The sequence below is a fragment of the Mustela nivalis genome (assembly GCF_964662115.1).
Source record: "Mustela nivalis genome assembly, chromosome: 11".
NCBI lineage: Eukaryota > Metazoa > Chordata > Mammalia > Carnivora > Mustelidae > Mustela > Mustela nivalis.
This window is the reverse complement of record NC_139030.1, coordinates 101,752,969-101,769,730: the sequence shown is the minus strand read 5'-3', so window position 1 is coordinate 101,769,730 and position 16,762 is coordinate 101,752,969. Positions and strand designations below refer to the sequence as shown.

Sequence of the window (16,762 nt, the reverse complement as noted above, 5' to 3'; positions counted from 1 at the left end):
ATACATTAATGGACATTTGCATAATATCTTCTATTACATTAAGTTATTTCTAAAATATCCTTATGTTGACTTTTCTAACCATTGAAAGTTTTTGAATGCCACTGTTGGTATTTTTTAAATAAACCTTTTAGCATGTATCTTATTTATAGCCCTAAAATAGGTACTTTCCTGAGAAGTAAAGTATTTGTTACATGACTTCAAGAAATGCAAACTCATTTAAAGAAAATAATATAGACTAAGGAATAGTCTATATTATTTTGGACCAATAGACTAAGACTATAGACTTTTTAAAGAAAAAAAAATATAGACTAAGAATTGAAAAGCAAGATATTAAAAGTTCAATATATCCCCTATACCATGTATATCAGTTTTGAAGGAACATGGATTAGAGAGAATTAATGAGTGGGAAGGGAAGAGACAAAGGAAACACTGGAGGAGGGAGCTCTGAGCTTGGCCTTAAAAGAAGTGATAGAGATGAATGGGTGAGGAGAGGCCAGTAGGAAATTCCAGGTAAGAAAACACACTGAAGTAGGAAAAAGAAAAGATGTGCAAGGTTCATCAAGAAAACTGATACATAGCTAAAGCATTAGGAAGTAAAAAGATATTATTCTGGGCTAAGGAATTTAGACTTAAATTTGGTAACCAATATACAGTCATTGTCTGTTCTCAAGCTAGGTGTAACATGGGAATAGTATTTCAAAGGGAAAATTCTTGGCATCTGCCAGTAAGAAGGATAAAACTGAAAGGGATGAAGGCGTGGACTAGTGCAGCCCCCCATGAATGAAGGAATGAGGACCTAGACCCATGTGGTAGATAAGGACCCAAAAAAGATAACTTTCAGGAAGGGAATTGTCAGAATCATAACCTCCAGACAATAAAGGATACAGTTAAGAGGAAATCCAAATCACCCTCAAAGTTAAGAGATTAAGGAACCAGACAGGATGAAGGAAATTGGAAAAGAACGCTTTAGCATATGGCACGGGGTGTGGGAGGCTGTAGTTTTGAGATATATTAAGTTTTCAGAATGTTAAATATCAACAAGGTTTCAGTTAGGATGGAATTCTAACACCCATTTTTTTATGGTGAAAATTAATTTTATATAATTTTTGTTGACCAAAACCAATTCAAGTTACACAAGTTAATTCCAAATACCAAAAAGTCTTTGGAAAAAAAATCTACTTTTAGGCCTGTGATGAAGAATCTGAAAAGCTTTACACACTACAGCTATTTTGAAATCCTGGGTAAGATACCGTTCATGTCGAACAATATGAGTGGTCAGTCCTCCACCAGTATGACTCACAAAAACAGCAACTTCATATGATTCATGATTCAACCTAATATGTGATTTTACCTGGAGGCCCAATCTATCTATACAAAAATAGATTTTTTTATCTCATTCACTTGGGTCCTCACATTCAGCCATTTGTCATTTGTTCCTTTACTGTGCACAGCATTGTCCCAAAATCCAAATCCCTTCTTCCTCACGGGTGAAAACATCAGCACTTTCTCTGTGTCAGATACTATAGGTGCCATTTGCATATTTAAATCAAACAGACCGGTTTGGGAGGGGTTTTATTTCCCTAATTTAACAAACTCAACCCAGTTATTATGTGTTAAAGTAGGAACTAGAACCCAGGTCTCCTTAACTCCATGTACAAAGTCAAACCATATATCTCCAAAGCACCCCAAAGCCTTGGGTTGTGTCTACACATGTAAAGGACAAACAGGAATGAAAATAATTAGGTAGAGTTGCAGTAACTGACCAGGACATTCAGTCCAAAACCACTACTTGGGGTCTGCAGGAAGTGTCCTAAAAATTAAGGTAAAATGGTTTGGGACTTGAATCATCCAAATAATTCAGAAGAGCTCCAATAACACCCAAATAAAACTCGGGTTTTCAGTTTATTTTTCTTTGTGTATAGAAAGTCTTAAAGGCAGTTTGCCTTCCCAGGACTTTGTGACAGATATATGCTGTATCACTCTTAGGATAAAGAAAAGCCATCTCTTTTGTTTTTTTTTGTTTACTACCTTGTTAACTACTCCATTTACAGCACTTTACAGGAAGCCTTAGCTGGCTGACCCCATCTCCTCTGACCTCCTTCATGATCCCCTGGCTTTTGAGCAACACATTAACAAGACCTTATCATAGCATGGTTACATGCTCCCTGTAATTTTCCCTAATTGTTCAGTGATGGAATGGCTTGTTCTCCACTCCACCCCATTACGGAGCCCTTGAAGGCAAGGACAGGCTCTGTTACTTCTTCCATCACTTCTGTGTGGCCTGGGGACTTCAAGTACTCAGGTTGATGTTTTAAGAACTAACCGATGAATTTATTTTAAATTCTTGCATTACTTCCTAAGGAAACAACTGTTTGTGGACTGAAGGGATCAGGAAAATGCTGCATGGATCAAGAAGAGGGGTCTTTTATAAACAGACAAGAAAAAGTAAGTATCTGGAGTTCTACTTCAGTTTGGATTGACTGAAAAATATACACATGAATCCAAATGTATTCATTTCCTATTTTTTTCAGTGGGTAAATTAAAAGGAAGAGAATTCAGGAAGTAAAATATCTTTAAAATGCTTCAAAAATTAGCAGGCCCATGACTTTCATGAGGCCAAGCACCACAGAGGCATTTTCCTTCAGAAGCACTACAACTTTCTGTACCTTAATCAGGTTTACCACCACCCTTCCCTGAACAAGTACTATGAGAGATGCAAGCAGTGCATCTTCATGCTCTTGGCAAATAAATATCTGTGAATAATACCTGAGACCCAGCACAGAAGCTAAAACCTAATTCCCGATGCTAAAAGAGGAAGCCAAGAGTCCAGTACATCTTCCAGGAAACCATTACAGTCTTCTGAGGGTGGGAAGAATTCTACTCAGTAGTACTTTGTGGCTCTGGCACCTCCATTTTGTGTCTGGGGTGTCAGAAGTATAGCCCTAACTCTGAAGTCTCGTGCTTAGAAATTCCTGTACATCTTTCAGTAACTCTGAAGTTTTATTTGTATTTTGTTTTGTTTTGTTGAGATGTGTACCAAACTGTATAATGAAGATGAATTCCAGCCCTTGGATCCATCCCAGGAACCTATATTCCCTCCTGAACTAATAGTAAGATGCTTTACTTTTGTTGTTTTGTAATGTGATGTGGTACAAAGCCTTTTTCAGTAGGCTCTGGAATTACTGAGTTTTAGACATTAGAATTTGGAAATGTGTCCAGTGTGATAGCCCATTGGTATGAATTTGTTCGGTTCAACTATGAAATTTTCAAGCAGATAGCTTAGAAGAGTAGTACTGCTAGGACCTCAGAGATGCTTTGATTCTTTGTTTACTCAAAGACCCTGAGCTCAGAGTATAGGTAACTTACTCAGCATCACATAGCTACATTGTGAGATATATTAAAGATAGTTTGAAAAAGGATACTTATTATAATGGAATTACATTATTCTTACTGCTAAAATGACCCATCAGGCCATTTGGACAACCAGAGCAGTGGATGTCCTCATGACATGTAGCTCAGCAGCCTTTCTCAGAAGCCTGTTGGGTTCGTTTCTCTGCAGAGAATGGCAGAAGATCCAAACAAAAGAAGACTGACGTTCCAAGGGGAGAGGACTACCTGGATTGCCCCTGTGACTCTTAATGACCTTCTGGAGCTGAAAGCCAGTTTCCCTGAAGCCCCCCTCATCATGGGGAATACTGCAGTAGGTGGGTGGTTTTTAACCGTGTTCCTTAGTCTAGCTTGGGTAACCTAGACATCTGTCTCTCTTTTTAAATTCCTCATAAATGCAGTTCATTTTAATTAATGGATACTGATGGTCCTTTAGAATCATTGTTTTCTTTTGCAAATATGTGGGTTTTGTCACAGTTTTCACTCAGGATTATAAGTAAGCAACATCTATTACCACCCATTGACTTCCTTTTCTAATTGCTTTAAATATTTTTCTCCTTAAGGACCCGGCATTAAATTTAAAGGTGAATTCCATCCAGTTTTCATATCTCCCCTTGGGCTACCAGAACTGTATTTTGTGGACTACCCAGATGATGGTATGAACCTTCATTTTCGTTGGCTGTTGGTAGGCTATAAGTAATTATATGCACTGGGCTTATTTGAGCACTTCCTAGAATGTATGGCCTCATTTATTCATTCAGAAATATTTTATTGAGCATCTACTGTGTGTCCTATATGAGCTTTATCTAACTGAATTATTCAACTTGCCACTGAGTACTACATGGTCCTCAGAGCCATAATGGTGGGAATATGCCATATAGGTTGTCCAGAAATGGAGAGATTGACTGAATAAAGGAGACTTAAGACATTGGCTGCCCTGTAGGAAATGTTCTTGCTACATATTACTCCCTGATTCATAAATTTGCTCAAGGCTCAGCCTATACCCACACACATTCAAAAAAAAAAATAAAAGTCTGGGACACAAAATTTGAAAATTTAATTGTAACTATCTTATTTATAGTCTTTTCACAATTTACCAAATGCTTTCACATCTCTTGTTTCTTTTGATCCTCATGACAGTCCAGGAAGGCAGAGAGAGCAGGTGGGAAGCTTGGTAAAGATAAAGAATCAAAGGACTTAAGTAATTTCCCCAACTTCACACAGCTAACACATGATCAAGTCAGGACTGGATTCCAGGGTTTCTTACATTTAGTCAAGTTCCCCTTCCACATAGTGCACTGAAAAATGCTATCTGAGAAACATCCAAACTCAGCATTTGCGTAGGTAATGGTATAGGAGGTAAAAATTCTACTTTAAAATAAGATTCTCTCCAATGAATAAACAGAAATCCAATGAGAAATTGTCTGCTTTCCCCTCTGATCATTCTTTTTTTTTTTTTTTAAGCCAGTTAGAATGTTCATATCAGTGGACTGTTAGGAAGAAATGGAGGAAGGGGAAGCCGGGCTGGTCCAGGAGAGGGTTGGAAGTAAGGTGTGGAGGTACTTGGTTAGAGCAGGGCGGGAGTGAAGAGACTGGGAGGGAGGGAGAGCCTGGAACACTAAGTCAGTGTTTTCAACCTTTTCATTATTGCCTCACTAGGGAGCAATAGACATTTTCCCCCTAATCATCCCTCCGTGAAATTTTAACACCATAGATAGACCATATATCTGTTTGTGTACAGTGTGTATTCAGGGCTTTACACATCAAAAGAGTAAGGCTTTCTTCACCCTCTTTGCGCTGGCATTATCCTTGAGAATGCATGAACTAGATCACGTCACTACTCAAAGCATTCCCAGAAAGCCCACTTGCCAGCAAAACTGACCCAAAGTACAGGCAGGAACAAGAGGAAGAGCTGGCTGTAGAAGACAAGCGAATGGGCAACGCAAATGTGTCGGTCACTGCCCACATAGACTCAATGATCTTTTAAAAGACACAGAATCAGGGCACTTTGGGTGGCTTGTTTGGTTGAGCATTGACTCTTGGCTTCAGCTCAGCTCATGATCTCAGGGTCACGGGATTGAGTCCCACATGGGGCTCAGTGCTCAGCTCACAGTCTACGGGAGGTTATTTCCCTCTGCTCCTCCCCCGGCTCACACTCTTTCTTTCTCTCTAAAATGGATATATAAAATCTTTTAAAAAAAAAAAAAAACAGTCTTATAGAATCTTGACTGAAATTTTTGTATTTGATCAATTTATTCAGGAAAACACTTAACTGGGAGTTAACAAAGTAATGAGTTTCAGATATCTGTGCTTGATGTGTCCCAAAATGTATGGCACATAGGACTGTACACGTGTCTGAGAAAAAGAATTTGGTACTTAATATTTGGGAATAAAGCAAATTGCCAGAAATGTCTTTACCTTTCACTTTTCTAAGTTAATATAAAAAAAAATACCTGAAAGATTCTTTCTGTGCAGCCCATGCATCTTGTCATAATTTGCCTTCAGTTTCTGTTCCACTGTCTTTTTGGCAGGGGTGACCATAGGTGCAGGATACAGCCTGGCCCAGCTGAGCGATGCCTTACATCTTACTGTTTTGGAGCAACCAAAGGAGAAGACTAAGACTTACCGTGCCCTCCTGAAGCATCTGAGGACACTTGCTGGAGCCCAGATAAGGAATATGGCGGTATGCACCCTAGTGTGATACAAAAGAAGCCACAGTTACAGACAGTCTGACAGTCTATTCAGCTTAGCAACATTACTCTGAAGAGGAATCCCCCGTCAATGTCGAACAAGTGTCTACAATATGAGTGTGCATGTGTGTATGTGCTCAGAGTGAGAGTTACCACACTGCGTGTATGTGTGTGTCCAAAGTGAGAAATGGCATATTATATCACAAGATTATGGCACTGAAGTCTGAAGATGCCCAGATTCTAAACCCGGCCTGTCTGTCACCCATGAATGGTATGATCCCGGAGAAGCCCCTTGACCTCTTTAAGCCACTTTTTTTTCATTTTAAGAGCTAAAGTCCAACCAAATGGACTGGCCAGCTCTAACAGGCTAGGAGATATGTCTTATCCAAGATAGAGTAACAAGAGCCTACATTTCGAAAATACTCTTTTATGGCTGTTTCTTGTCTTAAACCTTTGCGCTGAGCTCAGCTTCTTAACACGTATCCCACATGTCTATTCTTGGACGTCCCCCAGTTGTCTAGCTTACTGAGGTTTCCTTGTTATTCAAGATTTAAGAGTAATGGTTTAGGTCTCTGCCCATTCCACACAGGATGGGTAGTTCAGTGAGACTTCGGTGTGGGGCATTTCTCCTGATCGTCTCTGCCCCTATTTCTGTTGGCCCTCGAAGTTCACTGTATGTTTTCATCCTCTGCATCTTTTGTTCCTTTTTCTCGACCAGGTTATTCTTCTCCACTTCACCCCTTGCCCACCATCCCCTCAAAATTTCTCATTCAAGCCTATGTCTGAGGCAACTTTATTGATGATTTGGAATAACAGAGATGAATTCTACTGCATGACATTACAACAAGCATTTTTAATGGGAATGCTACATATCCCAATTCTTTAGAGTTTACTAGTTCCCCACTTTACCCCCATGTTATTGGACACTCGTGCTAGGGTCAGCTCTCAAAGAAATTTTCTTCCTCATTGCACACAGAAAAAGAACATTTTCTCAAGCAGTAAGCTTGAACTGGGGTTGGGGGTAGGAATCTTGCACAGTATGTGGCCTAACTCTGTTTAGCTCCCCTAAAATCATACCAGATCATTCTAGGAAACAAAAAAAGAGAAAAAATTAAAACTTAAGATTCCTATACATGTAATTCCTTATTTTTAAAATAACTAGCTTAAAATTGTTATCTTTTTTTTTTATTTAGACTTTAGGGGGACATGTGGTGAGCAGACCTAATTTTTCTGACCTAAATCCCATTTTAGCAGCAGGAAATGCTACCATCAATTTGATATCTAAAGGTAAGAGATAAGCTTTGGACATTCTGTTTTATAATTATCACTGTCTGTTATGTAGCTCCTTTCATAGACCGTGAATTAGGAACTCAAGTATATCTAACTCAGACTCACCAAATATATAGACTACTTCTATACTACCTCAAGTGTTAGGATGAAACTGAGATCGATTATCCCGTTCTCAGATGTTATGTATCTTGTAGATCAGATAAGTTACTGCACCTGAGAGTTTTTCCTGACTGTTTGGCTACATTTATGTACAGTCCAAATTGTAGTATCAAAGCATTTTTTAAATGAGTTGTGTCTCTGCAGTTTTATTTATTTGTTTATTTATTTATTTGGCAACTGCAGCAGGACACGAATGTACCCACAGTTTTAAAGCTTTAGAGCACATTTCAGAGTTTTATAAAGATGGAAATTTTTCTTATAGGATTTTTCCTTCTCTTTTTTAAGATTTTTTTTAATATTTTATTTATTAATTTGACAGACAGAGATCACAACTAGGCAGAGAAGCAGGCAAAGAGAGAAGGGGAAGCAGGCTCCCTACTGAGCAGAGAGCCCGATGCAGGGCTCGATCGATCCCAGGACCCTGAGATCACGACCTGAGTGGAAGGCAGAGGCTTAACCCACTAAGCCCCCCAGGTGCCCCTAAGATTTTATTTTTAAGTAATTTTATACCCAGCGTGTGGCTCAAACTCACAACCCCAAGACTAAGAGTCATGTGTCCACTGAATGAGCAGCCAGACACCCCTAGAACTTTTCATCCTAAACAGAATCAAATTTGTGGAGCGTATTCCTCATTACTTCTCTCTTCATTGAAAGACAGCTTGAGCTTGGCCAAGAGAAAATTGTTTAAATTTAGTGAAATAACAATAAATGTATATTACTCACAGAGCTATTGATATAAGATACCCTCTCTTTGATTAAAATCACGTTTTTAGGGGCACCTGGTGACAGTCAGTTGAGCGTCCAGCTCTTGATTTCGCCTCAGGTCATGATCTCAGAGTTACGGGATTAAGCCCTGCTTCAGGGTCTGTGCTGAGCAGGAAGCCTGCTTGGGAGTCTCTCTCTCCCTCCCTGCCCACCCCCCTCCCAGCTCGTGTATGTGCTCACTCTCTCCCAAAGAAAGAAAGAAAGAGAGAGAAAGAAGGAAAGAAAGAAAGATAACACATTTAAAAAACAAATACAGTGACTCAAATAAGAGAGTACTGTAAACTGCTTATGAAAGACAAGCTATATATCAGGCATTCCACCTCTGCTACCTGTCCCATCTCCAGCACTTTGAACAGATCATTTAACCTCTCTGGACCTCTGGACCTCAGTTTTTCCATTTGTGAAACACATTGTACTAGGTTGTTTCCCAATAGCTTTAAAGTTCTTCAAGGCCAAAATTTGTGAGCAGTGTGTAATGGGTGCTAAGAACCAGAAAAGAATTTTCTTCTCTCTCTCTTTTTTATTTATTTAAGAGAGAAGAAGAAAGAGCATGCATGAGTGGGGTTAGAGACTGAGGCAGAGGGAGAAGCAGACTCCCTGCTGAACGGGGAGCCCAGCACAGGGCTCGACCCCAGGATCCTGAGATCATGACCTGAACCAAAGGCAGGTGCTTAACCGACTGAGCCACCCATGGGCTCTCAGAAAAGACTTTTGAGATTATCTGATCCAACCTTCTCATTCTACAGATGAGGAACCAGAAGCCCCAAAGGTTCTGTGACTTGCCTAAGGTTTTTCAGTGTGGAAGCTGTAACTAGAAATCACATCTTCTGGCTTGTAGCTTGCACTCTCTCTTTCCACCAGATGCAGCACACCTACCCCTTGCTACATACTCTTTTGTTTGATAAATGCATCTAATCAAGATCATTTTCTCTAATAGAAGGAGAACGGCAGATTCCTTTAAACAGCCTTTTCCTTGAGAGATCACCTGAAGCCAGCCTTAAATCCGAAGAGATTGTGCTATCTGTTTATATTCCCCACTCTACTCAGGTAAAGGCTTCCTGACTCACTGCCCACCTGGAGGGAGCCCTGCTTACCCTGCAGGGAGACTTTGGGGCTGCTCTCAGAAAGGGACAAATTCTCAGAGGACCTTTTGGTTTGCTTTCCTACCAGGGCAACACTGTGACTTTCCTGGACCCTTGGCACTTTTGCCTTTGTGGCTCCCTTCCTCCATAAAAAGTAAAATAAAAATACGACTCTATTGGTAAAAAAATGAAAATAACCCAAATCGTATTCACAGTGTTATATATTCATTATTATTATATTCATTTTTTTCTTTTGTTTTTAAAAGAACTTTAAAGGAAAACATTTCTTGATATTTTAATAATGTTGGAGAGTGACTGATGGGAGCTCCACTTGTGGTCAGCACAGTATAAGGTAGAGAGATGCTGAATCACTATGTTGTAGACCTGAAACTAATGTAACATTGTGTGTCAACTATACTGACATAAAAATTTTTTTAAAAAAAGAATAACATTTCTGTGGGCCCTATCCCTCTGCAGAGAGCCCTTTGTGTGAAGAGTTGCATTTTTGGTTTCAGATAAATATTTATCTTAGCCAAGACTGAGAAAAGTTATAATCAGTTTCATCTACAAGTTTCTAGTAAATGAAAGTTTATGATCATAAAGATAATTCCAAATCAACTAACATTTATTAACTACTTTAAATAAAATTATTTATTTATTAACCATCTACCATTCGACATGTCAAGCATAGTGCTAAATCCAGAAGACACTTCATGTATTCCTAAGACATGGGTTTCTGTCCTCAAAGGTCTCTAGATCTGAGAGCAAGGGCTTGAAATTGGAAACAGCTAATTGTCTCAGCTAGGAAATGTGTGCGCAGAGAGCCAGCGCAGTTCCAGCGACAGGGCTGGAACGTGCGTGTTGCTCAGAAGGGAGGGAAAGCAGCTGGGATACAGCAAAGATCAGGGGAGAGAAGTGGGTGCTCATTCCAAGCGGGAGAACAGCTAGGGGTTGGGGACTAGCTGGAATGGCAGGTTGGAGGCTGGGCAACAGGGCAGGGGCGCTGGGGCAGCCCTGTGCGATGTGGCGGGGAGGGAGGCTGGGGCTCCGTCACCGAGCAGATCTACTGTTCCATCAGGGGGGTTGTTTGTATATGTCCTAGCAGACAGCCATCTCTAAAGTCTTTAAAGCAAGGTAAAATCTGAATGAAAATGGTATTTTAGGAAAGCCAATCTAACGAGAAAAATAGAGGATAAGCTGGTTGGAGGAGAAACTGGAGGTTGAATGGCCAGTTCAGAGGTTACTGCGGTCGTGCCATAATTCAGGTGGGCATGAGCGTGTGGCAGCAGGACTAAAGAGGAAAGTCCCCACCAGTCAGTACAATGGACTAAATAATCAAGTTTGTCACTTTCGCTTTCTAAATTAAAAATGTTCTATCTTTGACAGGGTCGGCGGTGGCACCCCTACCCCCACCAAGATGCCAGCCACACAGTTTCTCCTACTCTGTGGCTCTAATATCTCACACTAGTAATGAAATTACATCTAGAATGAGAGATTGAAACCTGGAAGGCACTTTGAAGACCATATGATCCAGTGGTTTCCAAGCTTCATTTTTTTTTTTAAGAGTAAAACTCCGTCATTCACATGAAATTTATGTAGAATGCCAAACCAAAACCGTTCAAAGTGGAGGTGTAGTTCCTCCCGAGAGCCACCCTCCCACCTCCATTCTCCCTTACTCCTCTCAGCAGCCCTGGAGGCGCCGTCTGATCAAACCTTACCTTTTCTTTTTTAAGGAAATTAAGACCCAAGCAGTTTAAATCCCTTGCCTGAGGCCACATGTGGTGACTCAGAGTAGAAAGTAGGTGACTGTCAAGTCTGGAACCAGACTGCTTAGATTTCAACCCCAATTCTGCCACTTGCTGCATGACCTTGTACAGGTTGTATAGCCTCTCAGTTTCCTCACCAGTAGATTAGAAGTGAGTACGGTTGCTCTCAGGATCAAATTTTAATACCTATAAAGCATGGGGGCTGGTACTCCCAGCCAGCACTGGTCCAAAGCATCAGGTACAGGATCCTCTTCATTACAACTAATCATCAGAGCTGTGGCTCTGCAGCAGACAGTGGAGAAGAACATTAAATATTCTGAATGTTTTTCTGTTTCCAGTGGCACTTTGTGTCCGGACTCCGGCTGGCCCAGCGTCAGGAGAATGCTTTTGCCATTGTCAATGCCGGCATGAGTGTGAAGTTTGAAGAGGGTACAGACACGATTAAGGACCTTCAAATGTTCTATGGAAGTGTTGGCCCCACCGTTGTCTCTGCAAGCCAAACGTGCAAGCGGCTCCTTGGGAGGTATGTCCCAGCACATGTGCACCTAAAACTCGGGCTTTGTATTTTTTGTTAATATTTTATTTATTTATTTGATAGAGAGAGAGAGAGATCACGAGTAGGCAGAGAGGCAGGCAGAGAGAGAGGGAAAAAGCAGGCTCCCTGCTGAGCAGAGAGCCCGATGTGGGGCTTGATCCCAGGACCCTGAGATCATGACCTGAGCTGAAGGCAGAAGCTTTAACCCACTGAGCCACCCAGGTGCCCCACGGGCTTTGTATTTTAATGTCTTAATGAAAATAGCACTTGGAGAATTTTTTTCTGATTCCATACATATTACATAATCATATATGAAATTTAAGCGCTGTGGAAGAATAGAAAGAAAATAAAAGTCACCCAAAAGCCAACCTTCTTAAAGATACAATTCTTTTATTGCAGTTTCTCTAGAAAGAGGAATCTAATCTAAATAGATAGTATTTTCAAATTTTCATTTTTAATTAACCTGCAAAATAAGTCAGTGTTTCTAATACTGTACCCTAAGACATCTGAAAATGTCCTTACACCAGAGAAAGAAGGTGAAATATTCAAGAAGGTTAAATGGGCCTTCCTCCTATCACTCTCATTGTTTCTAGTGTTTGGAAAGTAAGTTTTAAAAATTCTTCCAACCAGTGCTTTTACGATCATTTTTATCCACCTGTAATAGTCACTGTCAGCAATGCAATGCAACTACATGCAGCTTTCTTTCTCAGACACTAAAATGAGTTGATGCTCTCAAAGCATTTCTGTAGAAAATCTTTACTTGTGAAAATGTTACAACTGTCATCAATAATTGGGTCATTTGCTGGCCATTACCGTGTATGTGTGCGCCAGGCGTGGCCTGTTTGCTGGGGATGCGGCAATGAACAAAACAAAGTTCCAGATCTTGGGAAACTCTGATTTTACTACTTTGTTACCCCAGCTCTTTGAAAACCCATGGCTTTCCCAGGCCGTGGAATTACAGGTAATAATAAAGGAGGGCGGTAGGGAAATAGGAAACCACCGCAGCAGATTCTAAAGAAAGCTAGTGACGTACGGGCGGGTGTATTGTCCGGACTTCAAAGATGAATATGGGTTTTCTCCATCTTTCCTTGCTCTGTCAGTTTAGGCTGTCTTCCCCCTCCTGTGGCGTGTTTGCAGTCTTTTCTTTTCTTTTTTTTTTTTTAATTTTTGTAACTACTTTTTTTTTTTTAATTTTTCATTTTGCTCCGAGGCCGTGGGATGACCACATGCTGAGTGATGCGTGCCGATGGGTCCTGGATGAGATTTACATTCCGCCAGCAGCCGAGGATGGCATGGTAGAGTACAGGCGAACCCTCATTGTCAGCTTACTCTTCAAATTCTACCTCAGAGTGAGGCGAGGATTGAATAAAATGGTAAATGACTTCTCTGAGTCTCTGAGTGCCTGATACTCTGAGCGTGAGTCTGCATAGGAACGACTTCCCTTCTTTTCCCTAATGCAGCAAGGGTATCCGGAGGGGATGGAGCCCGCAGTGCGGTGCTTCCTAGCCTCCCTCCTCCCTCTTCTGCCTTCTCCCTTCTCCTCCTGTCCTGGGCTGGGAAGGGGACAGTCTTGCTATGACATTTGCTCTATAGGTTGTGTGACAATACTAATATGCAATAGCCAGTTGGTCTACAGTATTGAAAAGCTTTCAGTAATTACAACATCTTTTCCTATTTTAAGAAAATTTTCTTGTTAAAACAATACCTTCTTTAATGTTTACAAAATGTGGCTAAGCCAAAAAGGAAACAAAAATCCTTTGTAATCCCATCACGCATAGCTAGCTGTGATTAATATTTTAGGGTATATCCTTCTAAGCTCTTCTTTATGGGTGTGTGTACATACGTGTCACTCGAATGCGTCTATAGAACTGTTTAGCATAGCTTGCTTGTTTCACTTAGTAACAAACAGCTTTCAGTGTCATTAAATATTCTTCATGACAAAATGAGGTAATGGTTGCATGATGTGTCCATGGATAGATGAGCCATTATTTGATCTGTTCCTTATTTTTGGATATTTAGATTGGTTCTGGTTTTTTAACTTTTTTTCTTACCTGGCCTAGTTTAAAATGACCTTCACAGGCACTGTTTCTCAGAATGTGGTTCATGACTGTCAATGTCCCCATGATAAGTCATGAGCTGATCCAAAAATGACAGATAAATGACCATACACACATTTCTTTTATGGGTGAAAGCTTTACTCTGTTAATTCAACCAGCCCTTTTTTATCATTTTTACTAACATTATTTATCATTAGCAGTATTATAATATTCTATTATAGATTATTATATACTCTTATTTATTATATATGTTCAGTATATAGATATATAATCTATATAACCTTAATGTTATTACATATAATTTATTAAGTATATGTCTCTTGTTTTATAGTCTTATATATTATTATATGTTCTCTTACAGATTATGATTATATACTCTATCTTTATAGAAAATGCAAAAACAGAGAAACAAAGATTTTAAAAATCAGCTATAAGCCAATAATCCTACCATAAAGACTGTCAACATTTGGAATACATACATATATAGTTCTCTTTTCTTTTTTTTTTTTTTTTACAAGAAAAAGGGATCATACCATACATAAACTTTTGTAATTGATTTTTTTACTTAATTATAATTCATGAGCATTTAATGTCCGTAAATATACTTCTACAAAATAATTTTAATAACTGCAAAATATTTTATCTCATGGATGTTCCATAATTCGTTTAGTCAGTTCCCTCTTACTGGATATTTAGGTTAATTCTAGTTTCCTTACTCTGACAAATGATCTATAGCTGATTAATCTGTAGATTAATCTTCATCTCCTCCCTCAGTTGCTTCTTTGAGATAAGCACAGAAGACTGGCCCTGACTTGAAAACACAGCTTCCATTTGGAAGTGTACATATTTCCACCCATTCGAAAGGAGAGCTGGTCATAAAGGAAGTCTCTACTTCCTAGAAATAGCTTTCACTTTCCTGTGTGCGTGAGCAGATAACCGTCGTGCTGCTGCCAGCTAGGGAGCTCAAAGCTCAGGGCTCTCTCCCAGCAGACCTGGAGACTAGTATCTGGGAGAATAAATTGGATAGCCTATTTCTATGTATGTTTCTCCAAGCCAGTGACTCAGAATGTAAAATTAAACGTGAAACAATCTTCTTTTCAGGATCCCCAGAAGTTTCCTGATATCCCAGAAAATTCCATGAGTGCTCTAGAAGATTTCCCCATAAAAACACCCCAAGGAATTCAGATGTTCCAGGTCAGTGGGTAGAGTTTTTCATTTTTTAATCTTTCTATGCATTCAGATGTATACATTATGCATATATCTTTCTCTTTTCAATAGCTATACTTTTTATTATTTGTAAGGGCCAGTTGACATTACCCATTGTCACTCACACACAGTTTCATAATTTGTTTGGTTTAACTTCTTTGCTTTTACTGAGGCTTCACAAGTAATTAGATTCTTAATGTTCCTCCTCAACTATTTCAGTTTTGTTGCTTAAAACGTTCTCCTCTTCTTAGTGAATGCCTGTCCTTTCTTCAAAACCTAGGTCTACATTCACTGCTTCTAGGAAGCCTTCCCTGCTTTAATAAAGTCATCCTAAATCCCCCAGGAACTTGTGTATTTTTTTGTACCATTTTAGCTGTACAAACTGTTCTTTAATGCTAAATGAAGTTGATCATGTTATTTTACTATGTGTTTGTGTGTATTCTGACACCCTTAAACGCTTATAGAATCTTCAAGGATGAGAACAGTGTCTTCCTTTTGGAGAGGTGAGGGGTAGATTACAACCAGAATATATCTCTTACCACAGTACTCAATGGACATTTATTAACTTTGGCTCACAGATATGGATATTAGTTGCCTATAGTTTTTCCTGACTTGTGAAGAAGCCAGATATACAGACCCAGTTTTTGGTGCATGAGAATGTCTGCAAGTAAAACAATTGCTTTATTTATTGACAGTGCGTGGATCCCTACCAATCTCCACAAGACCCTGTCGGCCACCCAGTCATGCACCAGTCAGCCATCAAACACGCTACAGGGGAGGCTGTATTTAATGATGACATGCCACCTTTTGCCCGAGAACTCTTCCTCGCTGTAACAACCAGCACCAGAGCTCACGCAAAGATCATGTAAGGAAATAAAAGACACTTCTTTGTATTACTGGAATGCATTCACAGTTTCACATTAAAGTTGAGAACTTATGGGGCACCTGGGTGGCTCAGTCGGTTAAGTAGCTGCTTTTGGCTCAGATCATGATCCCAGGGTTCTGGGATCAGGACCTTGTTCAGCAGGGAGCCTGCTCCTCCCTTTCTCTCTGCCTGCCACTCTCCCTGCTTGTGCTCTCTATCTCTCTCTGTGTCAAATAAATAAATAAAATCTTTAAAAATAAATAGATAAAATCAAGACCTTATTATATATTTAAATTAACTAAGAATATTCATTTCCTCTTCTGTTTGGAAATCAGTCCTTTTTTCTTTTTAAATCAGTCCTTTTTAAAACAAATTTTTGAAAGAAACTATTGCCAAGAGTCCAAACACCTGCTAAACATTGGCACTTTTCAGCATCAAAGTTTGTCCCATGATTTAGGTATGAGGTACATTGTAGTTTTTCCCTGGGTTTGAGGAATCATTTATGTTTGATGTACCCTTTCAAATTGTCCCTCCTAGATCAATTGATGCTTCAGAAGCCCTGGCCCTTCCAGGTGTTGTTGATGTGATAACAGCAGAGGACGTCCCAGGAGCTAATAACCATCAGGGAGAGATCCTCTATGCGCAGAATGAGGTGTGTGGTTTGTATGGGGCCTATTATTCAAATGCCTGTTTAGAAAATCAAAATGACTATTGGTTACAACTCTAACATCCATGGACTCGTGTTCACATCACAAAAACAGGAAACCAAGGACTCCACATCCGTGATTCTCAAGTTCTCTTTTGAATTGTGGACCCTTTTAAGATTCTGATCATAAGCCATAAGCCCTATCAAAGATGACTTCTTAAAAAAAAATTATGAAACCATAGAAGCAATATAGGACATTAAAAGAACCAACAGAGTTCCAAGATGACTGGATTAAAGTGTGTGATATGGGAATA

The 16,762-nt window shown here is 39.7% G+C and overlaps 1 protein-coding gene across 2 annotated transcripts in view; it reads left to right on the top strand.

The window, feature by feature from the left end:
• Positions 1–16,762, top strand: part of LOC309843415 (aldehyde oxidase 4-like) — a 56,987-nt gene that overhangs the window by 13,266 nt on the left and 26,959 nt on the right. For both annotated transcript variants that reach the window (XM_082688921.1, XM_082688920.1), the window contains 12 exons: positions 2,362–2,445; positions 3,030–3,110; positions 3,560–3,704; positions 3,951–4,043; positions 5,919–6,070; positions 7,271–7,364; positions 9,229–9,338; positions 11,478–11,662; positions 12,885–13,047; positions 14,833–14,925; positions 15,633–15,802; positions 16,340–16,454. In XM_082688921.1, the coding sequence (XP_082545047.1) occupies positions 2,362–2,445; positions 3,030–3,110; positions 3,560–3,704; positions 3,951–4,043; positions 5,919–6,070; positions 7,271–7,364; positions 9,229–9,338; positions 11,478–11,662; positions 12,885–13,047; positions 14,833–14,925; positions 15,633–15,802; positions 16,340–16,454 (1,485 nt within the window). The remainder of the gene's footprint in view (positions 1–2,361; positions 2,446–3,029; positions 3,111–3,559; positions 3,705–3,950; positions 4,044–5,918; positions 6,071–7,270; positions 7,365–9,228; positions 9,339–11,477; positions 11,663–12,884; positions 13,048–14,832; positions 14,926–15,632; positions 15,803–16,339; positions 16,455–16,762) is intronic.